Source organism: Sarcophilus harrisii, chromosome 4 (assembly GCF_902635505.1).
Source record: "Sarcophilus harrisii chromosome 4, mSarHar1.11, whole genome shotgun sequence".
In the NCBI taxonomy this organism is placed as follows: Eukaryota; Metazoa; Chordata; class Mammalia; order Dasyuromorphia; family Dasyuridae; genus Sarcophilus; species Sarcophilus harrisii.
Window position 1 is genome coordinate 84048024 of NC_045429.1, and position 26598 is coordinate 84074621.

The 26598-nt window shown below is 37.9% G+C and overlaps 2 protein-coding genes across 4 annotated transcripts in view; one reads left to right on the forward strand and one right to left on the reverse strand.

The window, feature by feature from the left end:
• The window catches only part of UCHL5 (ubiquitin C-terminal hydrolase L5), a 35995-nt gene extending 15073 nt beyond the window's left edge, over positions 1-20922 (reverse strand). For 2 of the 3 annotated variants that reach the window (XM_031937056.1, XM_031937058.1), the window contains exons 1-3: positions 20751-20922; positions 17303-17366; positions 11614-11719 (exon numbers count right to left, since the gene is read on the reverse strand). In XM_031937056.1, coding sequence (XP_031792916.1) covers positions 11614-11719; positions 17303-17366; positions 20751-20826 — 246 coding nt within the window. In that variant the 5' untranslated portion in view covers positions 20827-20922. Of the gene's footprint in view, positions 1-11613; positions 11720-14855; positions 14895-17302; positions 17367-20750 lie in introns of those variants that run through there. The other variant, XM_031937057.1, reaches the window with a different exon arrangement.
• A 348-nt stretch (positions 20923-21270) lies between these two features.
• The window catches only part of RO60 (Ro60, Y RNA binding protein), a 36731-nt gene continuing 31403 nt past the window's right edge, over positions 21271-26598 (forward strand). The window contains exons 1-2 of the mRNA XM_031937053.1: positions 21271-21355; positions 24415-24476. The gene's annotated coding sequence lies outside the window, so the exon portion shown is untranslated. The remainder of the gene's footprint in view (positions 21356-24414; positions 24477-26598) is intronic.

A 26598-nucleotide genomic window follows, 5' to 3' on the forward strand; every position in this document is an offset into this window, starting at 1 on the left:
CTTAATGTTCAAAAATAATTTATTTTCTCTTAGGGCCCTCAAACTCTAATCAACTATCACCTCCCTTGCTGTTTTCTTAATACTATGCTAAATCAAAACCTATTACTTGGATAGCTGCAACAATATTCTGACTTAACTCTCTTCCTAAGTCCTAGCTATAACCAACTACTGATATTCATTCTAATAACTATAACCCTGCCAAATTAGACTATTTGCTATTCTCCAAACACACAGTATTATGAATGTTAAAGTCTCCTGAGATTTATTTATATCACTCCCACTTGTCTGCAATACACACCATCTCTGCTTATCAAAATACTACCTATCTTTCAAGGCCAAGTTGTGTGATCATCGTCTTTCATAAAAATTTCTGACTCCCCCTACAGAACTGATTTTTTCCTCTTCTCAAGTAAAATATCTTAACTCTCCAATAAAAGCACTAAATATATTCTACTGCATGTTGTCATTATTTGTATGCCTCTTTTAACTCCTCTCTATAAATTCCTCATCTTTTTCAAATCTTTATACCTCCAACAGCACCTTGAACAAAGCAGGCAAATCATCATTGAAAATTGAATTTCTTTCCAATGAAGCCAGACCATTGTTTTAAAAATTCTGTTTACTGCGGCCAGTTCTGTAAAATAACCTACCAATTGGCCATGCTGATTTTGTAAAAAAAAAATCTTCTTAGGTTTTAAAAATGAATTTGGTGCCACCAAGTGGCTGAAATATATACTACTAATTCAGAAACAATCAATCTTTAACTTGTTAATGTAGTGTACTAACTGAACTTAAAGGAGCCTGAAAAATAAAAGTTCAAATTCTGCTTTAAACAATTAGCAGCTTTGAAATTCTAGGCTAGTCAACAGCTCTCAGCTTGTTTATTCATCTGTAAAATGGGGACAAGTATCTCCTTTTACCATACTCCTTTACACAATAATGATTAAATGAGATAATTTATGCAAAGCATTTTGCAATTATTAAAGCATAATTACAAAAAACAGAATTTGAAAGCTGGGATATATCAGTAGGACTCTAGTACAAACTACACATGAAAAGAAACCCCCATTATAACATACTCAACAAATGATTTGTATAGTTACTGATTGAAGATTTCCAAAAAGGTAAACCACTTTCAAAACAAGGTCATTCTCCTTTTGAAAAGCTCTAATTGTTAAGTTTTTCCTGACACCAAGTATAAAGAACATTTTTTTACAACTTCTGTAAACTGCATCTGATTCTACCCACTTGATAAAAGACTAATTCCTCCTCCACATGACAGTCCTTCATATCTTTCTGTCATGTTGCACTTGACATTATCTCGTCTTCAGGCTAATTATGCCTAATTCTTTCAACTACTTTGACTATGACATGGACTCAAGGCCCTTCACCATCTAGGTTGCCCTTCTCTAAGATCATAAAGATTGAGAGCTGGAAGGAAACTCTCTAGCTAATCAATTTTCTTAAATTGCAATGCCCCAAAATGACCATATTACTCCAGATGAGGTCTAACAAATTAATAAAGCTCGAGATTACATTAAGTTTGGGGGGAATTGATACCATACTTGCTGACTCACTGACCTTGCAATACACTAAAATCCACTACATATTTTTTGCCTACTAACTATCCAAGCACTCTTATCTCAATATGAGATATATTAGTGAAATTTATTTTTTTTGTGCCAAGTACATCTACCTGGTAAATCACATCAACGTTTTTAGCACACCAACATCTTGTATTCTGATTCTGGCATCCAGTGTATTGACATTATCACTTAGGTCCAATGTAACAAGTTGCTGAAGACGTATTAATTTTTTATATTTATAATATCAAGAAATGTTTAACTTCAATATTATTTATCTAGTTTTCATTTATATCAATTTCTTCAGACTAATTTGCAAGCAAATTTTCAACATAATCTGTTAAATTCTAGATCTCACTGAATCTCAGATTACGAAAGGACCTGAAACCATGAAATCCAACTTGTACCAAAAAACGTAATTCTCTACAATTTTACTGGCCAATATTAATGCAGTCATTTGCTTAAAGACCTTTAGAGAAACAGACCCAAAAAAGACAAGTTCTCAGCCTTCTTTATTATGCATGTCATGAATTCCTCTGGCAATCTGGTGAAGGTTACAGATTCTCTTCAATCTTTTTTAATAGAATTGTTCTCTTCTTCCATTTTACCAATTCTATTTTTTAAGGAGTTGTCTTCTTTTTCCATTTCACCATATGTATTTTTAAGTAGTTTTCTTCAATATGTTTCCTTTTCTAAACTCTCTTATAACTCTTTTAAGAATTCTTCTAAGAGAGCCTTTTCAATTCCAATTCATATCACCCTTCAAAGCTTCATCTGGAGGACTTTTGTCTTTAGTGTCAAACTCAGGAGTTTGAGATCTGTTTTTCCCTGTCTCCATAAAAACTATCTATGGTCAGAGGTCTTTTTTGCTCATTTTTAAAAAGGTTAAAAAAGCAGAGTGAGGTCTGCTCCAAGGACTCAGGGGACATTGTCTGGAGGTTTTTCTTACACTGCCCTGGGGTTGGTGGTGCCACAGGCTTCCTTCCCATGCTGGATGGGCCTGGCCAAGTCCTGCTTGTTATGCTGGGATTCAGGGGCTCCCTATTTGCTTTCTGCAGTTGCAATGGAGGTCTCACAGCTAGTCTGTTGATTCACTGGCTTCTGAACCAGCACACAGTAGCCAGTGCTGCTGTATTTTGGCTAAGAGCCCCCCACTAGATTCCCCACGCTGGGCCAAGTCCCCTCCTGCCCAACTGAGACAGACCTTTCCTGAAATCTTTCCAAGATATATTATGCTGGAAATTGGTTACACTCCAAATATCTGTGAGTTCTGTCACTGCAAAATCTATTTAGAGGATTGATCTAGTATTGTTCTGAGGGAAGCCAGGAAGAGCTCAGGAAAAATCCTGTCTCCTCTCCATCTTGGCTCTGCCCCCTCATTAAAAAATAAATAAATAAATAAATAAAATCTTAATTTAAAGAAATGCTTAGAAATGAAAATAATTTGTATTTTTTCCCTCTATTCAAGTTAATGAATCTCCTGAAATCTATCCATAGATTTCTGGGAGGTTCAGGGACTCCAGAAAAAGAATCTCTCTTCTAGACTCTCAGGTTATCAACAATCTTCCATAGTCCTGAAGCTCTTTGATCCAGCCCCCAAAGAGAAATGCCAATTCTCAATATACTTTCTTAAACTAAAACGAACTTGCCAAGCTTAAGAGGTAAAACGAAGTCAAAACTTCTCGACTCCAAGTCCAGAATTCTGATCTCTTACATCATAGGCTTCCTCTTATGACAGGTTATCTTACCAAGAAAACCCAAGATTTTAAAAATACAATTCTTCTAAATGATTTATGAATATAATTATAGGGATTTTGCATTTCATAATAATAATAATAAAAAAAAAGGATGAGTTCTACATAACAATTATTTGAAGATTGCCCCAATCAATCAGTCAGCAAGTATTTAACAAGCACTTAATCTATGTTCCAAGTCATAGGTTCTATGGATAGTAGCACCTAAGGATACAAAGAATAAATGGTCTTTGCCTTCAAGATGAAAGTTACATTCTAATGGAAGAGAAAACAAAGTATATAAGCCAAACACACACATACACACACACACATATATATCCCTATACATATGTGTATATGCAACATGATTTAAATGAATAAAAGATTAATTTGGAAAAGAGTGCATGAGTTAGCTGGTGGAATAAAGGGTTCATGTAGAAAACAACAGTTCAGTTGTATCTCAAAGAAAATCAGGGTGGTAAGAAGGAAGCATATTCTAGGAATGATAGACAGCTAGTCAAAGCTGTGTACAAAATAATGGTAAGTTTACCAATATACCTAAATTGCAGAGTACACACATGGGAGTAAAATATAAGGATACTAGAAAGATTCAGACTGTTGAGATCTAAGTGTCAAATAGAGGATTTTTTTATCTGATCCTAGAAGTGACTAGAAATCATTGAAATTTGTTGAGTAGGAGTGAGAAATGGTTAGAACTGCATTTGAAGAAAATCACTTTAATGATAAGTAGAACAAAGGATGGATATGAGTGAGGAGAGCCTTCAAGTAGGCAAATCAACTGGGAAGCTAACATACACGGTCTAGGCAAGAGGAGATTAGAGCCAAAATCTAGATGGTAGTCAAGATCTTGGAAAGGAAAGGATTTATGAGAAATTTGTTAAAGAGATAGAAGGTGGGGTATATGAGAATGAGGGGTCAATATCACGCCAAAGTTGTGTTCCCAAATCTAAATAACTAAAAGAATAAATGGTGCTCTTAAGTAGTCATCATGAACTTTTAAAAGTTACCTTCATCTTATATCTGTATCTGCTTTCTTAATTTAAAAATAATACTCTGCCCATTTCATCTGTTATTGTATACATCATTTTAAAAATACAATAAAAGCTCAAATCAAAGCCAATTAAGAATAAGAGGCATTACTAGAGAAGGAACACTATACAAAACAAAAGCCTTGTAATCAGGACAGACATAGGCTCAAAATCAAGGCCTAATACCTATATGACCTTAAGCAATCACTTATTTTTTCACTTACACTAAAAAAGGATTAATATATTACCTAATTCCTAAGATTCTGAGGAAAAGTGCTTCAGAAATGTTAAAGCACCAAAGAAAAGGAATTATCAACAGAACTATTAAGAGGTGCTTTTATTTTTAGCTTGTTCTCTTTCCACAATTGTAATTTCCACAATATAATATAATTGGCTTTAAGGAATCACATAAGTTTTAGAATAAGGAAAAAGAAGAACAAGAGGAGAGTACTGATATAGCAGCTGAAAGTATGGAGAATTAGTACCATAAGCACAGCCTGAAAAGGAAATGTGAGGAGAAAGAGGAAGGGGGGAATGGGACTGGTAACACAGTTGAAGGGCATAACCAGGCATACCCAAGTTGAGTACTATGCCCCGCTTCCACCTCTCCTTTCACCTCTGCCTATACCCCAGCAGGCGCCCTTTAGTGCATTCCCCATCTTGTGACCCTCCTCCATCAATTTTGTCTTCATGGGTGGAGGGAGGAGGAGCAGTGGGAAGGATAGTGACACCATCACCACCCATAAAGAAGCCCTGCCCATCCCCTATGACGGGGTCCTCAAACTACTGCTTGTGGGCCAGATGCAACAGCTGAGGACGATTATCCCCCTCACCCAGCTCTATGAAGTTTCTTTCTTTAAAGGCCCACAAAACAAAGTTTTTGTTTTTACTATAGTCTGGCCCTCCAACAGTCTGAGGGACAGTGAACTGGCCCCCTTTTTAAAGTTTCAGGACCCCTGCCCTATAACTTGACTACAAAAGGTGCTAATTAAAGCCAAAGAGGAAGGGCAGGATACAGCTGATTTAAGAAATTTGAGATTTGAAAAACTTATCCTGTGACTGAAGAGTTTAACTGTTCAGGTCAAGAAAAATGAAGATATAGTCCTTTTAATCTAGAAATTATCAAGGATCTGAAAAAGGGTTGAACTCTATGGGTCTGTATCATCTTATGTTAATGTTATGAGAGAATTTGTCTTCTGAAATTTTAACCTCTAATGATTGAAAATCTATAGCAAGGACATGTTTAAAACCTGGACAAACTTCTTGTGGCTTTCAGAGTATAGTGAACTCTGTAGGATATAAGCCCAAGGAAATTGGCAAACTGGAGTTAATATACCAATCACCTGTGACCAACTAACAGGTATAGGTCTTTATGCAGACACTTTAGTACAGATTAATTACCCTAGATTAGAGACTTTGCTTCTGATAATTGCCATCTTTGCCATGTCAGCTGGTAGGGTGGACCCAGGAGATAGAAGGAGGCTTGGCCTCTGAGGCAGGAGATTGTATCTTACAGGTGTTACCTTGAGATGGCAAAGGGTGTGTCCTCTTGCTAGATTTTTTTTCTTAGGACCCAGCACTAACTACAGGTGTCTCCTTTCTGTGGATCCACCTACGCAGTGCTGAGTGAGCTAAGCACAAGGCAATCCCAGAGGAGAGTAAATATAAATGGCCAGCTTTGCCACAGGTGAAGAGGATTTGAGAGAAATAGAGAGACAGGGAGGTTCAGAGATTATCAATAAAGACTATTTGGCATTTTAACGTCAGTCTCGTCTCCATATCTATCCAAGGAAGATTAATATGTATGGCCCTGGCAATCAGAACCCTCAGAGGTAAGAGGTTATACCCCTATTACAGCATACAAGCAAATTGCTGCTGCTGCTATCAAAGCATGGGACACCCTCCCAGTAAGACAAGATAGAGGGGAAGCCTTCACAAAAATAGCCCAAAGTCCAAATGAACGCTTTGCTGATTTTTGTGGGACGTTTGCAGACAGCTGTCATATGAACTATTGGTGAAAATGCAGCAACAGAAATTATGATAAGACAACTTGCTAAAGGAAATGCTAATGAGGTTTGTAGAAAAATTATACTAGGATTGCGCAAGGATGCTCCTTTAGAGGAGATCATAAGACACTGTGCCACGGTGGGCACAAATGCCTTTTATAGCCAGGCTATAATGCAGACTTCCCAAGATCCCAACATGGGAAAACAGGATCCCTTTTGGCAAGTGACTTCCAGAGAGACTCGTCAATGCTTTCAATGTAGTAAAGTAGGGCATCTGAAAGCTCAACGTTGGCACAGAGACAGAATGAATGACCATTTTACCTCCTGAGAGTATGTACAAAACAGTGTTCATCCATACACTGATGTGGGAAACTGGGGAATGTGTAGATAATATACCAGTCACTAATACAGGTAGACAACGTATGACTTACCAACTAGGAGAAAAAGTAGCATCAGGTTTACTGATACAGATTCCTAATAGGCAATCTGATGATATTTGCCCAGATTCTGACTCCCATTAATAGAATCCAGGAATATTCTGATTTTTGTTGTTGTTACAACTGACCATCCTAAGCTCACTATCTATTTAAATAGCATACCATTAGAAGGGTTTGTAGACACAGGTGCAGATCATAGTCATTAGAGGTGCCAACTGGCCCAGTCACTGGCCAAAGAATAAAGCAGACACCTATATGTCTGGTGTAGGAGAATCAATAGCAGCTGAAGTTAGTGCTACCCCTTTGAGATGAACATTTAAAGGTAAGAGGGGAGTTTTTACTCCTTTTATGGTTGAAAAAAATCCCCCTCAATCTGTGAGGAAGAGACATCTTACAACAGTTAGGATTACAAATGAGTACTTCAGTTTTTTAGGCAGGGCTGCTGTTGAAGGCCTGCCAACACTCTCACCTGTTCCTATCCAATGGAAAACTGATACACCAGCATGGATAGAACAGTGGCCCTTAGCTAGCAATAAAATTCAGGTCTTATTAGATATAATACAGGAGCAACTTGACCAAGGACACTTACAACCTTCTCCAAATTCTTGAAATTCCCCAGTATTTATCGTAAAAAAAGAAATCTGGAAAATGCAGGATGTTGATTGATGTAAGAAAAGTAAATGAACAGATGGAAACTATGGGAACTCTTCAGTCTGGGCTTCCGTCTCCTACTCAATTGCCTACAGAATGGCCTCTTTGGGTTATAGACATTATGGATTGTGTCTATTCTATCCCTCTAGATAAGGGGGATATAAAAGATTTGCCTTTTCAGTGCCCAGCGTTAATTTAGCTGAGTCTTATAAAAGATAAGAATGGACAGTTTTGCCACAGGGAATGAAAAACAACCCTACTGTAGTATGTTGCTGCTGCTTTTACTCCAATAAGAAAAGCATTTCCAAAAGTTATGTTGTTATATTATATGGATGATATATTGGGATGTGCACCTGAGGAGCAAAATGTTAGAAGCATGTCTACAAAAGACCAAAGAAACACTAAGGAATTATAAATTGCATATAGCTCCAGAATTCATCCAAAGGAACTCTCCTTTTCAACACTCTGGATATGAAGTATATCCTAAGGTGCTTACTGTGCAAAAACTTTCCTTAAGAACAGAAAAGCTAAACACTTTAAATGACTTTCAGAAATTGATAAGGAGATATCCAATGAATGCATCCAGTGTTAGGCTTAACTACTTATCAATTGCAACCATTACATGACAGTTTAAGGGGAAACAGTGCTTTAAACTCACCAAGCCAGCTTACAAAGAAGCTCAAGAGGCTATGAGAGAACTTGAACTGGCTCTATCCAATGTGGTTGAAAGAGTCACTCAAACTCTTGGAAATATCAGTTTTTGCTACACAAGAGGCACCCACAGGAGTCCTTCATCAAGGAGATAGTGTGATAGAGTGGGTGAACCTCCCAGCACAACCAGAACAAAGCCTTACTCCTTACCCAGTGCTTATGGCTAGAATTTTACTAAAGGCCACTAAGCTAATAGTACAATTATCTAGGATAAGACCTGACAAGATACACACCTTTTATACCAATGCACAAATTAAGGTACACTGTGAAACCATCCCAGAGTGGCAAATTTTATTGGCCCCGGCTCCAAATTTTACACACGGGTCTCCATGAAAGATAAACAGATTATTACATAATTGGCAATGGATTCTTGAAAAGTTTCTAAGGTTCCTCTTAAAGGACCAACTATCTTTACAGATGCATCCAAACATAACATTTGTACTGTATACTCTCGTGACTTAACTATTAAGAGAGTAGACAGAACTCCTTTTCAGTCCACTCAGCAGAATGAATTGTATGCAATCATTCTAGCTCTTACTTATTATCCAGGAGATATAAATATAATATCTGATTCAGCCTATTCAATAGGTGTGATGCAAAGAATTGCCACAGCCCAAAAATTTGTAGCTTCTAATATTTATCAGCTCTTTAAGGAACTTCAAGAGCAAGTGAGAAAGCATCCAGGTAAGATTTATATCACGCATGACCACTCACATAGTGGACTTCCAGGTCCTATTTTTGATAGTAATTCAAAGGCAGATAGCCTTCTAACTATGTTAGTCAATATTCCTTTATCTCAGGCAGCCCAAGAATCTCATTCTAAATATCATCAGGATGCTTGAGCTTTATGTTTGCAATTTGGGATAACAAAAGAGGAAGCTAAGAGCATAGTAAAAGGATGTACAGCTTGCCTTCTGTTCTATGCTCCCTCCAGGGAAGAACCCTTGTGGTTTGAGACCAAATGAAATTTGGCAAATGGATGTGACTCATCATAAATCTTTTGGTCACCTGTCTTTTGTCCATGTTGTAGTAGACAACTTTTCAGGATTTTACATCACCAGCAGCAAAATAGATAGCCTGAGTGGTCACTGAATTCCTTATACAAGCATTTGCAATTATGAGTGTGCCTCAAGCAATAAGAACAGATAATGGACCTAAATATACAAACATTTTGCACACTTTTGTGCACAGTATAAGATTTTACATACTATTGGCATACCCTTTAATCCTCAAGGACAGGCAGTAACCCTACTGAGCTTTTTGAACCCTACTGAACCCTAGAGAACTTTTAAATTTAGCTATTTATACAATTAACTTCTTAATTTTTGACAAAGATGCACTGATTCCAGCAGACAGGTTTTATAACCTACCGGAAGGGCAGTGTCCAGTGCGAGCAGCCCCACTATCTTTAGATAATCACCAGGTGATGTGGAAAGATCCAGAAAGTGGTGAATGGAAGGGACCAGAGAGGTTAATTGCTTGGGAGAGAGAGTTTGCTTGTATCTCTACAGATGGAGAAGGAATCAGATGGGTGGGCGAAAGCATATTCGCCTTGTCCATCCGAGAGAGACAGAGCAGACCCCTGAAAAGGAAAAGACCCAAAAAACATTGGGTGGTTCCATCACTGACTGTGTCCATCACTGAAAGAGCATGGCAGTTATGGCAATTGACTCATGGACATCAAAAATTGTTAATGATACTGATGCAGGACATGAAGACACTCAAATCACTGGAATCCCTGAGACATGATGAGACTGTTGCAAGACTTCAAAATCTGCACAAATCATTGGATTCCCTGACACGTGAAGGAATGGACAATAGATTGATTTTGGACTATCTCTTGGCTGCTGAAAGAGGCGTATTTGTGATTGTTGTTTACATACCCTCCCCTTCTAGGATTTCTGGAAATCTTTTACACCATGTTGATTTATATTGTTACATCACTACTTGCACGTACAATTCATGTTTGTTATACCATACTGTGCGGAGAGTCATCACTGCTAGCCTGTGCTTTATTGCTATGTGCTTGTGTAATACCTCCCACGCTGATGGGTGTGTGCATAATTGTTTCTAGAAAGACCCTTCACCCCAGAAACATGCTAACAATATCTGGCTTGCCCCTCATTTCCATTTGGTGTTTTTCACCTCTCTTCCTGCAAAGTCAAGGAGAGCGTGATAACCTCCTTTTGGGGGTTCTGACCCGTCTTCCTGAGAAGTCAGGGAGGGTGTAATCATCTCCTTTTTGGGGTTTTCACCTCCCTGAAAAGTCAGAGAGAGTGTGACTACCTGTGTTTCTAAAACAAAAGCAAGTGGGGGATATAGAGGACTGGAATGATTGCAGAAGGCTGAAACTCTGGAAAGGTATACTTGAATCTAAGATAGCAGAGTCCTTAAGGCTAAGTACCTACTCAATCTGATATAATGGCTCTATAAACACATACTTAAATGATATGGTAATGTGATGACTCTCCTCAAGATTGGCAATTGCTGAATATGTTGTAGTGAGTAATCTTAGGGAAGGATTGGAGGGCTGAGGAAGAGGGTCAGACTCTCTCTGGTGCAACACGCTCAGGAGAGAAGACTTCAGGCTCCAGACTCCAAGATGCATCTTTGAAGAGCCATGTGGCAGCGTGGCTGCCTCCTTCACTTCTCCTCCTAAAGACCAAGGACTTTGACTGTTCTTGAGGCCTTCCAGAGAGCTAGCCCAGACAATACACTAACTAAAGGGAGAGTACAATATAACAGAACATGTGGCCTTGTGTAAGTACCTTAACTTCTCAGAACCTTACTTTTCTCACCTGCAATGTTAAGAATATGGACCTACCTCATTTAGAGGATTACTGAGAGTATTCAGTAAATTAAAATATGTGAAAACACTTTTAAAAACTATAGTTTCTATTAAGAGATAAAACATGCTTTCATCTAAGACCCAAGAACAATATGATCTTCCATAATCGTCAATTCTCTCTCATGTCAATGCCTTTTCTTTAATATAGGCTCCTTCCCTATAATATATAAATATACTAAAAGTCCTAAATAATGTCAAATAAACTATCACTGAATCGTAGTTCCCCCTTTCAAATGTCGGACTATCTTTTTCCTTCCTCCTTTTTAAGAAATTTTTCCAATAGATTTTTTTTACCTACTGTCTTATTTCCTCATCACTATGAAGATTACTTCAAGCTATATTAATTCTTACAGTACAGACTTTAGATTAAAAAAATTCTGAAAACTCTCTAAACAATGAGAATTCTAGGGAAAGCCAGAGAAAAATGGAGATTAAGAAAGAAGGAACCTAATAAAGGTAAAACCATAAAAAATCAAAAATTTATCAGAATATAACACAATTTCTTTAAATGGCTTAACATACAATAAATTCGCTGGTGTAAGAGAACACTGTACTAAGTAACATAAAACCTCTATTATTGTAAGGATTGTCATACCTGCTTTGCAAAAAATATTGTATCAAGTCTGGAATCCTGAACCACAGAGCCTGCTGGTTCTTCTCCTGGCTGCCACTTGAAAAGAAAAATTAACCCATGAACTGGCCTACAAAATAAAATACAAATTAATGATATCTTTTTGTGCCAAATAAGTTTTAGTAAGTTATGTTCAGCTAAATATAAATCTAACAAGAAATCGGAAACAACCCTTAAAGATACTTCCTTTCTCACTTTCTTAGACCCCTCCTCCCCACAAAGGGGAAGGTTTTACTATGTAATAAAGTATTATTTTTGAAGAAATGGATTCAATAATTATTTACTTTTTTAACTGTCATATAATGAAAGTTCTCCCCTCAAATACATTATTGAGTCCTAAATTACATTAACTCATTTAAGAATAGAAAATAAGTGAAAGATAACTCTTTTCAATAGTTTATATGGAATTCCACCAACGAAGTTCACCAGTTGAAGGGCATTTATAGGAATTAATGAAAGTTTAGCTTACTAAAATTTAATCAGTCCCCTATACAACTAGACAGGAGTGAATCACACACCTAAATGGTCTCTGCTTCTCAGCTTTCAAAGTTTTTTTGGTCAAGGAAGCCAACTTCTAGCATACTTGAAGAGCTGCTGTTAATGTTCTCAAGGTCACTGCCTTTGACCCTAGCCCTTGGGAGCCCCTGCTATAGTAGATACAACTTCCCAGTTCCTGTTCTGCTTTGGCTCTCCAATAACTGAAGAATGAGTATGATTTCAAAACTGAACTCAAACATAACCTTCAAGATATCTTTCTACTTCATGCAGAGCATCGTGCTAGACACTGGGAAAGATACAAAATTAGTTAAGACATAATCATTGTCCTCAGAGAGCTTTCCATTTTTATGTCAGTGTCCTCATCCTGAAAATTACCCTAAAGAGAGCAATTTCCTATATCTTTTCTACCAACTACAGCTATTTCAACTAAAAGCTACTGGAGCCTCTACCAGTGTACCTTCAAGCCCCAGTTGTCAAAAATCCTCTCATCACAAAAACTATCCATTTCTACCTATCACAAACCACATCCAGTTATTCTACTCTAGAAGCCCTGGTTACTAGAGGCTGTCCTGCAAATCATATAAATCTGCTTGGTCTTGTGTAGTGGGATACTCCACTAAAGCTATGGAGGTAATGGGATTCTGGAATATGATGCTCAGGCTCTAGCTACTGGGACTATAGTAGTTGAGAGAGAAAAAACATTTCTATTGTCTCCAGCTAAAATGTTTAACACATTGGTGAACAGTAACAAAATTAAAGATGATCAAGTTCTACCGTAATGTACAGAATCCCATGACAGTAACAAAAATATATATGTTTGTACATATATGTTGGATTACTAGGAGTTTTTTGGTCTGGGACTCAGATTTATTCTACCAATTGAAGTTGGCAATTTTTATTCAACTTAATCTTATGTAAAGTTGCTTGAGGCATTAAAAGGTTAAGTTACTTGCCTAGGGTCATACAGCAAGTAACAAAGTTGGACTTAAAACCCAAAGTGACTTGACTTTAAAGACTGATATTTCTCTACCATAATCCCAAAGCTCGCTATCTTTCTCCCTCCCCTCCTCTGAAAGAGAGAATAATCTTATTGTCCTCTAGACTGAGAGATACATATATGTAAATAAATATGTGCATGTATGAAGGAATAAAAATACTTTGTGTTATTTATTTAGCACATTATGTGCTAAAACGGTCCAGAAACCTAAACACAGAATATCATAGGTGGGAAAGGATCTCAATTCAATTAGAATCTATTAACCACTTTTTATTAATTGTATTATTATTATAATAATGTACAAGACACTATAGAAATAAAACAAAACAAATAAAAGAAAACCCAACCTCAAGGAGCTTACTTTTCATTGTGGAGGATATAACAATTACACAAATAAATAAATACAAGATTATCTCAGGAGGGAGAGACCATTAACAACTTGGGAGATCAGAAATGGCTTCATGTAATAGATGACCCTGAGCTGTGCCTTACAAGTTCAGGATTTTAAAAAGCAACGATAGGAAGGCAGTACATTTAAGCATGGGAAACACCATAGACAAAAACAAAGAGTCAGAATAAAGAATGTCAAATTTTGGGAATTTCAGACAGGCTAGATAACTCAAAGGGAGTAATATAAAAGAAGTCTGAAAAGTAAATAGAAAATAGATGATGAAGGTCTTTAAATGATAAATTGAGGAATTTGTGCTTTATCCTAGAGATATGGAGAGCCACTAGATTTTCAATCATGGAAATATAGACAAAGGGGCACTTTGAGATGCTCATAAAAAGCTCATGCCCAACACAGAACTCATTACCTTCCCTCTTCTGCCATCTTCCTTTCCCAAAGTTAAGAAACTTTGTGATTTTTTTTGAAGGCAATAGCATCCTTCCAGTTGCCTAGATTCATATCCAAAGAATCAACCTGAACTCTAACTTCTCCCCCATCTCCAGTCACTACATCATGTCCATTCTATACAAAAGCATCCCACACTCATTCTTTTCCCCCCACTAACTATTTCAGGATTTATCACCTCCCATTTGGATCACCGAAAAAACTTCCCTAAATAACCTCTCTACAATTCAACCCTGGTCATAGTGTTAAATTGGCATTCCAAAAACCCAGATCTGACTAAGTCTATCTCCTTCGCAAAAATCTTTAGTAACTCCTTTTGCCTCTAGGATAAAATACAACATCCTCAGTTTGATGTTTAAACTAAACATCTTTGTTTTTGGCTGTCAGTTTACATTTTAGACTTTTTTCACATCAGTCCCCATCACATCAGTTGTACATGTAGACTAAACCGGCCTGTGATTATATACAGATGACATTCCTTTTCCTGCTTCTGCAAAGGAGTGCTCTGCCTCCTACCCCACCTGCCCATGATGCTCATGCTCCTTACTCCCACCTTGCAGAAGCCACAGCTTTCATCAAAGCAGGGCTCCAGTGCCCCTTCTACAGGAAGCCTAATATGAATCACGCCAGATGCTAGGGTACTCCCTCAAGAAATTACTCTGTATATACTCTGTATTTAAGTTTCTGTGTATAGGTTGTTTCCTCTCAAACAGAATGTAAGCTCCTTGCTCTTATCTTTATATCCCCAGTGCCTATCACTTAAAATATTTGCTGACTGTATTGAGGACAAATTATTTAACTTCTCAGCCTCAGTTTCCTCATCTGTAAAATGGGGATAATAACACCTATAGTACCTACCTCACAGAGCTGTTGTGAGGCTGCATTAAGAGAGGCACAGCTTCCAGGAATAAGGAAGGGTTAGTCCTGCTGTACTCTGCCCTGGTCAGACCACATCTGGAGTATTGTGTTCAGTTCTAGGTGCCGCAATTTAAGAATGACATTGTTAAGCTTGGAGAATGTCACAAAAAAAAAATAACTTTTCAAAGCCCTTAAGAAGGCTTTGAGTTTATTTCATATAAGGATCTACTGATATTTAACATGAAGACTCAGGATGAACATGATTGCCTGTCTTCAAGTATCAGAGGGGCTGTCATGTGAAAAATTAGACTCATTCTGATGGATCCCAGAGAATAGAACCAGGCAGAAACTTCCAAAAAAGTAAACTTAGATTTGGAATTAGGAAACACTTCCTACAAGTCAAGAGCTATGCAAAAACAGAATGCAGAAACCTCAACAAGTAGCAGGATCTCCCCCAATGAAAGTTTTCATGTGGAGGGATGATCACCTATCATACAGACTCTGATGGTGAAGTTGTCTGGGAAGCATAGGTGGCACCAGCTGACTGGTAAAGTTCCAACTTGGAAATTTGTGCATTTTTAATTGTACACCTCTGCTCAAAAACTCTTTGTAGCTGCCTATTGCTTATTTGTTTCAGTGAAATACAGACTCTTTTACTTGCCATTCACACTCCCAAATGATTCTGCCATCCTAGATTCAACTCGGATTGCTCCAGATTCCAAACAAATTTGGAACTATTCTCTTTCCCTATGAAATGCATGTGCTTTTCTCTCCCATTTCTGTGAATCTGCTCAATACAATAAACATTCATTAAGTGCTTACATGCCAGTCACAGTGCTAGGCACTAGAGATTCAAAAAGTAAAAACTAAAATAGCCCCTGCCCTCAAAGAGCTTACATCCCATTATGGGAAAATAACATGTTCACAGCAAATTAAGTAAAAAATACATTCCAAGCAATTTCTTGGTTAAGGGTACCAACAAATAAGGGGACCAGAATAGGCTTTCTGTGGGAGGTGGCACCAGAGCCTAGCTTTGATGAAAGTTGAGGATCTAAGGTAGAGAGGAGGAAGAAATGCACTCCAGACATGGGGCAAATGCTGTGAAAGGCACATAGGCAGGTGATGGAAGGTCAAATGCAGATGATGGTAACCTGGCACATTTGGCTGTAATGTCAGGTGTGTGGAGATTAATGTGAAAATAAACATGGAAAGATGAGCTGACATCAGAGCTTTAAAGGCCAAACAGAGATTTGTATTTTATTCTAGAGACAAGGAATAATGGTCAGATCTGTGCTCAAGAATTTGGTAACTATGTGTTAAGGAATCAAAAACCAATTAGTAGGAGGCTACGACAAGGTATGGAATATTACATGAATTGTCAGACATGGCTAGCGTCTTTGTTATTTTTACTGAACCAATTTTCCCCCCTTTAAAAAACATTTTTATTAACTGGGGGAAATGACATTTAAAAGGTGTAGTTTTTTTTTCCCCCTGAGGTAATTGGGGTTAAGTGACTTGCCCAGAGTCACACACTCAGGAAGAGTTAAAAATGTCTGAGGCCAGATTTGAACTCTGGCCTTCCTGACTTCAGGGCTGGTTCTCTACCCACTACAACTAGCTGCCCCAAAAAGTGTTTTCAAGGAGGCTACTATAAAGTCCAGGTGAAAATGAAACTGAAATAGGACGATGACTGAATGGAAAGAAATGAAAGCTATTTCATGGTGGTAAATTTGATATTTATCCATTGTCTGGAAATAAAAAATGATAAAAAGGTGGATGACTTCAAAGTGGATTAGAAGAATAGTGGTACTCTCAAGAGAAATAAGGAAGTTAGGGTTTCGGAAGGTAGAGATAGTGAATTGTTTTTTTATGTCTGGAATGCTCTTCTTTCCCCTTGCCTTGCTGAGTCCCTAGCCAATCTTTAATGGTTACTCAAAAGCCATTTCTTCAGTGAAACCTTCCATGATGCCTCTGGTCAACAATCGACTTTTCCCTCTTATTTTATTACATAGCAGTAATTAAACTCTAATATACCAATAGTGATATATTGTATATTATGTTTTTCTATATGTTGGTATATTACTTCCTTACTAGACTCCAAGCTCCATAAGGACAGGGACTATGTCTTATCAAACTCTGTGACTTCCTCAGTGCCTGGCACAATGCTCTGCACAAAGTAGGCACTTTACATTACATTTGTTGAATGAATAAATGAATATAGAAAATAGATTTCAAGTTCTAAAAAATGGATTTTAAAGTTAGGACTGCTTGTACTAGAAATGTAAAACATGGACCTGCAATATAATATACACACACATTTATGTGTGCATGAGTGCACACATTTAGATACATATCTAATTAAAATATTATGGTATACTTATGTTTTTAAATTTTAATTGAGGAACATTTTTCCTAAATTAAAAAAAAAAAGTTTTTAAAGAGCTTACTTTAATTTCTCAAAGTTCTCTGGCTCCAAACTCCATATTTCTTCTACTTGTGCTCCTCGACAACCTGAAATAAGGGAATACATTTTTTTCTCAGAAAAGTTACACTTTTGCTTACAAAGATTAAAGATATTATATATAAAAATCTTAAGCATTATTCTCTTACCAAACTACCTCAACTCCTTATGACATAACACCCTTTTTTATTTTGGTAAGATTTACATCTAATATAGTTCTCCATTAAATGTAACTAAATTTCTATTTCTCTTTGGAAACAGCTGAGTAAAATTATCAGAATACTGATAGTATAGATAAGTTGGGCTGAAAAAGAGATTCAGACGCTTGGCTGTTCTGGTTGCCAGAAGGAAAAAAAAAGGCATAATTACTCCAGAAGCTTGACTCTTCCAACAAGGCCATATGACCATATGGAAAACAGAGACAAAGAACTATCTCAGAAAGTAATGATAGAGGAAGATAAGCTTCACCAGAGTAGAATCACTCCTTAACCTGTCAGTGAATATACTTCAACAATCTCAAATAGGTAATAGGTCAGAATGAAGGTAATTTTTAAGGTGTGGTCTGATGGATACCTTCAGCAAGAATAAGGCAAACTTCGAAGTCAGTGCAGAGTAGCCCAAACTTCACAGAAGTTGGAAAATGTCTTCTTCACCCAAGGGCCAAGAACAGCAAGAACAAGAGAGCCAGGCCATTGGTGAGTTAACAAGCTCTAACTAATGCTGAGAAAGAAGACTGAACAACAAGTTTTTAGAGAGATTGAAGCTCCCACCAGACTTGAAAGTGTCACCAACACTGGCTAATAATTTGAGTATTTTTGACTTTCAAAACTGACCCAGCAGACAAGGCTCAAACTAAATGTGAGCCTTCTCCAGGGAGCTTTTTGTTATTACTCATCAAAAGTGATCTTGTCAAAAAGTTGAATGTACTTCTCTCTCTGTAGAAATAATGCTGTGAAGAGGATGGGGAGGAGATATTGCTATAGAATATTTCATATGCTCTCATGACTGATATACTGACTGGCTTTGTTCAAATGCTTTCTTTTCATAAAAATTCTCATCATAAAGGGTAGTTGTTAGGGGAAAATGGATACATTTAGAAATTAATGAGATTAAAAAAAAAGTAGAAAAAAACTTTACATGAACTCACTTCATAGGATATACCACATTTAGTAATTGGTGTATGTACAACTCCCTTATAGTAATGGATTTTTAAATTACTCTGAAGGAAGAAATGTTTTATACTTTTATCTGGTCCTCACAGGTCTAGCATGTAGCTTCTCAAATAGAATGTTATACAGTATATAAATGGTTGATGCTACTTTTATCATGACCTAATTGTCACTTTTTTCTTCATAATGGACAAAATAGGTTTAAAAACTTATAGCAATGTCTAGTACATAGTGAGCTGCCTAATAAATGTTTGTTTATAATAGCTAGAATTTAAACATCATTTTAAGATTTGCAAAGCACTTAAAAAATTATTTCATTTTATCCTCACCATAAAAAAAGGAAAGTTGATGCTATTATAATTTGTCAAATGAATGAATTTTTATAACACATTTAATGCATTAAGTATACCAGCATAGGCAAATTACTTGATACTTAATGATCTCAAATTTTCCTAACTTCAACCTCTAAAAACCACTATTATTTTTCACAAAGAAAAATTAATCATTAAAAATATCATAATAGTCAATGTCTTGGAGGTTAAAGATTTTAATTTATAGACAATTATTCTCTCATTCAAGAAGATAAAGAACAGACACTACCTGGCATCAGTATGAAAAATTTATCCTCAGCACAAGGAATCAAATTAACAGCTTATATTTTGCAACTTGATACAAACTAGACAATTCAAGAGTGGATGAGGGGCCAGAAAGCAACAGCAATAAGTGGAATCAAAAGAAATTTTGGAGAGGTATGACGTTGAGCCTTGAAGGAAAAGACTCCAAAAGTTGGAAGTGAGGAGGAAGTATAATTACTCATTGGGGGCAGAAGAAAAAGAAAAAATGCTGAATTGGGGGAAAGGTTTGATTCAAATGCAAGAATGTTAAAAGAGAATTTTATTAATAACGGAGTAAGAAATAAACTTATAAAACAAGTCTCTAGAGAATCTGTATTTTGTGTTATGGAAAAAAACCCTTACGTTAAGAAAAGGATTAGTATGATAAAGCTCGAGTTCCTTTAAGGCAGGGACCATATTTTTGTCTTTCTTTGAATTATCAGCATATATAGCAGAGTGGCTGACAAATGATAAGTCCTTAATTGCTGATTCACTTGCCGTTTCCATTTCAGATCCCCAGAATTTAAGTCAGTTCTATACTTTTGCCATATCCAAGGTCAAATCCTGCCTCAGCAGTTAACTGTTAATTCTGCCAATCACCTAACCCATTATCTCAGTTTTCTATTTCCCAAGGTGGCTGTACTTTGCAAACCTTACAGCACAGTATAAATGCATAGTATTACTCTTTTTATTATGACCCAATTGTTATTTTTCCATAATGGGCAGTAGAACTAAGACTTTAAATGCTTGTTGGTAATAGCTAGGATTTAAACATCACTTTAAGGTTTGCAAAGCACTTTAAAAATTATCTCATTTTATCCTTAGAATTGGAAAACTGATTCTACTACAGCCCCACTTTGCACGTGAGGAATCTGCGGCGAGCAGACGTACTCGTCTAAGTCCGAGGGCTCTATCTTTAAAGGAAAAGCATTTTACAAGTTTATAAGTTTCATGGGAAGAGGGATGGTAGACAGGAGTCACGAGATCGTGATTAAGAGGCTATTAAACATAACCCGAGAGGTGATGAAGGCAAACACGAGGCTTAAGAGTTGATTGCTTTCCGCCGGGATCAGGGGGGGATTTTTTTTTCCTGTTTTCTTTTTGCAGGGACAGAAAGATCACTTTCTCCCAGGAAACCAAGCGAGCCACGAGGCCTCGCATCACAAGCAGGAGGAAGAGGAGGAAAAAGAGGGCGGGGCCTCTGCGGGGCTCCGAGTCGGTCCCAAAGGCAGTTTCCCCAGGAAGTCTAAAGGGGGCAGCTTCAGCCAGGCTAGTCGGCTCGGGCTCGCACGGGGCGGGGGCCCTTCCCTTGGCGTCCCACGGGCGAGCGGGTCGCTGTACTAGGCTCGTTTTGCCTGCGCTGCTGGGGGGAGGGAAGACTAAACGGGGGGGAGGGAAGACTAAACGGGGGGGAGGGAAGACTAAACGGGGGGAAGGGACCTTCCGGGGAGAGAAGGGGAGTAGGAGTCGCCGCCGCGGACCTTGCTCCTGCCCTGGGCGGGGAGCGGGAGGGTGTCCCGGAGGAGCCCTGGCTCCGTCCTCGCCCCAAGCTGAAGCTTCGGGTCAAGCCCACGCCGGGGCCGCCGCCGCCTCCTCCTCCTCCTGGTTTCCTCCCTGGCTCCAGAGGCTACGCGGTGCCCTCCGCTCTCACCGAATCCTTTAATGAGTTCAGTGAAGACCCCGGGGTCGCTCTCCATGAGGCACCACTCCCCGGCGCTGCCCGCCATGGCCCCAGCCGCTCTTCTCTCCTCTCTCACCGCCTCTGAACTCCCGGCAGCCGATTGCAACTGGGGCCGCCCCACACCGACTCCGGGCACCAGCGGCAGACTCCAAGCTCAGCGAATCCGCCGCGGCTGTCCTCCACCCCACGTCACCGCGCCTGCTTCCCGACAGCCTTTGGGGCTCCCGTCACCTGCGCCGCCAGTCTGCGAAGCTTCGCTCTAGCCTTAAACGAAGAAACGAGGTCCGATCACCGAACGGCTCCTTTCGCGACCCGTAGGCGTCAGAGAAGGCGAGGGAGGGGCGGAGCGAAGGAGGGGGAGGGATTCTGGGCCGGAGGGTGGGCCGAAAAGAGGTAACATCCGGGATCCTGAAAGAGGCGTGCGGAAAGGGGGCGGGACGGAAACTGGTCGGAGAAGGGAAAACAGCTGTAGCCCCCTCAATCGCCGCTTCCTACGAAGGCTGGCTTCTGCTGGGGGCCCCGTTGCGGAGCCGCCTGCCCGGAGGGGCCCCGCCCGACTGCGCGGCTGCGCTCAGGTGAGGAAGCTCCCGGAGGCGACTCCCCCCCGGAGGGGGCTTTGTGCGGTCGGAGCGAGCCCCGTGGGACGAGCACGCCTCGGGCCGACTTCCCGCGGGGCGCTCGGGGCCAGGCGCGGACGTGATTGTCTAGTTCTTCGGCGTGGGAGGAAGTCCTGGGGGCTGAGCCCGGCCTCCCTCTCGCGGAGCTGCGCTGTCGTGGGCACTCCCCTGTCCCCCTACGGCGGTCATGGCTGCCCATCGCCCCCCCCCCCCCCTTTCCTGCGGGCCTCCACCATTCCGAGATTAAGGAAAGGGGCGGGGGGGGGGGGGGGGGGAGGACGAAGGGATGGATCCTTGTCTTTGTCCGTGGCCCAGGACGGATTGCCTGGCGGGGGAGACGCTGCTGCTGCCGCCGCGCGGATTAAAGAGATCCCCGAAGGCGAAATGCAGTTTGTGAGCGGGTTTTGATTTAAGGACTTGTTTATAAACGGAGGGCGAGGGAGGCGGTGTAGCGGTCTATTTAAAAAAAGGAGGGGAGGGAGTAGTTTTACGGTCTCCTTGGTCCAGCCCTTAGGAGAGGTGAAAATCGAAGGGATCTAAAATGAGGACGGTCTAGTGTTAATTCCTTTAAAGTTACCCGCCCCATTCCTGTTTACAGGGCTTTTCCTCGCAGAGACTGACTCTTTTAAAACAGTGCTTTAGATAGTCCACATTAAAAGCACAGGGTGTTCCAAAATTCTTAATGCCGTTCGTTCTAAGCTTCAGTAGCTTAAAACAATATTCGCTGGCATTTACTTTTTTTTTTTTAAATACAGATAATATCTCATTGGACCCTCACAAACACTGCGAGATAGGTGCTATTTATACATTTTTACAGGTGAGAAAACAGACACGTGACTTACCCAGAATTTAAACTCAGGCTCCGGGTCCGGTGCTTTATATACTTGAACTTCGCTAAGACTTGGGGGCTCTCCGTGTTATAAAATACTTAAGGGGTAATAGGACCAGAAGTTAAGAACTAAATTTTCACATCCTGCCTCCGACCTGAGACGCAACTAGCCGTCTGAATTGGGAAAGTTACATAGCTTGTTTCCCACAGTTTCCTCTATAAAATGGGCGTAATAGCCGAACTGTTGTGAGGTTCAAATGAGATATGAGTAAAGCTATTAGATGGCCATATAAATGCTAATCGGCTATTGTTATTAGGCTTAAAATACTATGGCTGTGGTATTAAATTGGAAAGTACAGAGACATCGTGATTTGGAGAGTAGCTATTATCTGTGTCTAGCTTTGTCTGGTGGAGAGAGTTCAGCTTAAAGTCAAGAAAAGTTCTTCACATCCTATTTCTGATACTGGTATGTGACTCTAGGCGTCATTAAATTCCTATGAATCATAAGCAACTTTCTAAGATTTAGCTTGTGCCCTATTTGTTTCTTCTCTTTAAGAATAGCTCTAATTTATCCTGTAATTTTTTTCTGTAAAACTGAGTTCCAAACAACTTCATGGTGTGTATTGTATTTAATAACTGATCTGTTGATATCTATATTTTGTATTAACATTAAAAATAAAAGAACAGGTTTAAACTGAACTTTGATTATGCATGATATTCATCACATTAGAAAAATCCCAGTAATTACTATTCAAATCTTGGCATTCTTGATCCATCTCTGGGGATGGGGGAAAAAACTCCAGTAAACTTTATCAGTTTCTTTAAAACAAGAGTGAAAATCTCCCTACAGTGATGCAGTTGTTAGAATAACTAAATTATTTACATTTAAGGCCACCTCCAAAGAAGAATCACGGATTTTGTTATTTTAAACAATCTTCTGACTATCCATGAATAGGTTATCTAATTACAGAATCACTCATGTTGTCCACTCCTCCAGCATATTGCCTCTGTTCCTTTCATTGACCTAGTCTATCTTTAACCTGCTGATAATTAAGTTTACCAGAGAAGATAGCAGCATTACTTTGAGCTAGAGGATAACAGACTGAATTTTAAAATGGCCGTGAAATAATCCATTCACTGGCAAATCCACACTAAAATTACTCATTGTAATGACTTATTGCATATTTCTTTTGTTGTCCATATAACCAATATTAATGACTACTTTTTTATTTCATATTTAAATGAACTAATAAGATAGTGGGTTTTTTTTTTTTTTTTTTACTACTTTGATAACTTTTTAATAATAGTTAAACTGTGAGTTAGTCATTTAGAGGACTAACTCTAAATCCAATGTTAATCTACTCCTTGATTGTTTTAAGAGGTGGGGGGCCCATAGAAGTGTAGGATAGAAACTTAACATTTTCAAATATAGCCTATAGATGGATTTGTTTTCCCTAATTATGTTTATTTATTTATTTTTTAAAGTTTGGGATTTGGATGTGAAGGATTAGAAAAGAGACTAGGGAGAGTGATGTCTCTTCCCCCTCACCCCCTTTCCCCCCCCAGAAAAAGTGCTACTAGGATCATTGTATCTTCTCAAAAAGAAAGTTTGAAAGAAAGTAGGCAGCTATACAAGCTTCAAAAATAACTTGTTCATTTCATTTTACCATTTGAAAAGAAATGAAAGCTATGCATAATAAAACTGGTATTACAATACAATTCTGTGTGTTCTTTGTATATGGAAATGCTTATTTTTGTCAATAACAAAATAAAATTTTGAATAACAAAATAAATATATAACAATATAACAAATATAACAAATTTATATAACAAATAACAAAAATAAAATTTTAAAAACTGAAAAGAAAAGAATTTTATCTTGTTTCTACCATTAGTTATGTAATCCGCTAGCCATCTTCCACATGGGAAGAGTCACAAAGGGGTAAAAGTATGTTAAAATATCCAAAGCTATTAGCATCATTGCTAAAAAATGATCAGATGTGCTTATTATATTATGTATCAGTAAGGTCATATGCAAAAGGAAAACACATTTAATGATGTCCAAGTAAAGAATTTAACCTCAGTTCTTAGTCTTATGGGAAAGGGAACAGAACAAGCGTTTTTTGAACACCTCCTTTAATCTTTAAAACAACCCTGAAAAATATATGCTATTTTTTTCTCATTTTAGAATTGAGAAAATTGAGTCTGAAAGAACTTTAAGTGATTTGCCCAGGACCACACAAGTAGTAAGTAAGTATCTTGAGATTTCAGCTCAAATCTTCATGACTCCAAGCCCCAAGCATTATTCACTTCACCACCTCATTTTCTTATGATATTAAGTAATTGTAGTCATCCTTCAGCTATAGTTGGGGTGATATAATATTTTAAAAGCTTATTATGATTCTAGATGGGACAAAAGATAGAAAATATCAATAATGGAAGTTTACAAAATTTCAGAATCATAAAAGTTTAGAACTAGATTGCCAATAAAATACCAGTGTTTATATATAAATATATATTAGTATGACATTTCTTTTGCTAGTTTTTGTAACTTAAAATTTGTGAACATTATCTCATTGTATTTGTCTTTTTATAGAAATATTCTGCATGAACTACATAATCCACAGTCAAATTGTTTTATCCATGCTTTATTCTTACTGAGATAATTTATTTTCAACATATTTCAAATAACTGGACAGACTGTAGGCTTAAGCCTAATTTTCAAAAGAAATAATACCTGAGCAATTTATCAGTAGGGTACATAATTTAGAATTAGTTCAATAATTTAGTATTTCTTGGCTATCAAAAGTTTTCTTAATACCTGTGGTAAGAAATTAGTTATTACATATGATTCCTTTTAGGAGGAAAAGATTTGGCCAGTTTCTTATATTGATTTATTCAAATATTTTGACAAAGGGGTGTCATTCTTATTGCCTAGATCACTACCAGTAACTGAAGAATAATTATAACACAAAAATAAAGAACTACCAAAGAACTCTGGTGTTTTGTATGTAGCACTTGTGTATCTTTCTAAGGTAGAAGGGATGGATGAGATAAACATGTTACAGTGGAAAAAACAACAGGAAGACTTTAATTATGTCTTCAAATATATGTCAGAATCAGTAGGAAAAATTTTCTGTTCAGAAGTTCAGGGCACTTTTTAAAAAAAGTACCTTTATGTTCAAAAGAGATTCTTAAAATAAGTTAATAATCAAAATGATAGTGAAATTATCTTAAAATTGTATAACGGGAAACGGTGAGGGAAGAGAAGACAAGGGAGGGATTCTTGGGTGGGGTAGGTTAAGTAATAGCCAGAATTTAATTAGTCAGCAGGGATAGAAAAGACATGTATGTGGGGTATATGTATATAAAAATCTTTAAAATGAGTTCAGAGTTCCTTTTAAAAAAAGATTGCTAAAGAACTGAAAATGGATGTTTATCATTGGGGAAATTAATAAGTTGTGTATTACTCTAATGGAATATAACTTTAATAAAAAATTATAAAAATAAAAAATGTAGAGAATCATGGGGATAATGAACTATTAGTAAACAAGCAGAGCCTGGAAAACAATGTACAAAATGATTGTAGCAACCTAAATGTAAAAATAACAAAAATGAAGGTAGATGATTGAACTTGGCCCTAAAGAAGAAATGAGAAAATGTACTACATTCTTTCATTTGCAGATGTGGAAAATTGTGTGTGGGTCTTTGCATATGCTATTGGTCTCAGATAAGTTGTTGGCTAATTTTGTTGAACCTGTTTTTTTGTTGTTAATAAGAGATGGCTTTCTAGGTGAGGGAAATATTTGAAAATGAAAGTGATGTAAAAGCAACACTTTTTTTTTTTTCTCTAAAGAGATTATCAAAGGCCTTTTCCCTATCCTTTACCAATCCTCTTTTCCCTAGCATCCAAGTTTGCTTAATTGCCACCAAGATAATCTTGGTTTTACTAGCAAAGTACTCATCCCTATGATTCTCTTTACATACCTTCCTGGAGTGCAGTTATCCCTCTCCTTTTTTTTTTTTTTTTTTTTTTTTTTAAACTTATTTCTACAGTACCATTTATAAATAACTTCCAGAAACATCCTTAATGTTCTTAGCTACTGGTATATCATTTGGCATTTATTATTATGTTGCTTTTTATATCATATGTTAAAACTAAAAGGAACCTTTCAGGCATCAAACCCAATCTTCTCATTAGAGACAGCTAAGTGGGACAGTAGATAGAGTACTCATTTTGGATGTTAGGAATACCTGAATTTAAATCCAACCTCAGCCACTTAGCTGTGTGACCCTGGGCAGATCATATATCAGTATATATGATGACTACATAATATTGTAGAAAAACAAAATTATATTGGGGTAGTTGTCT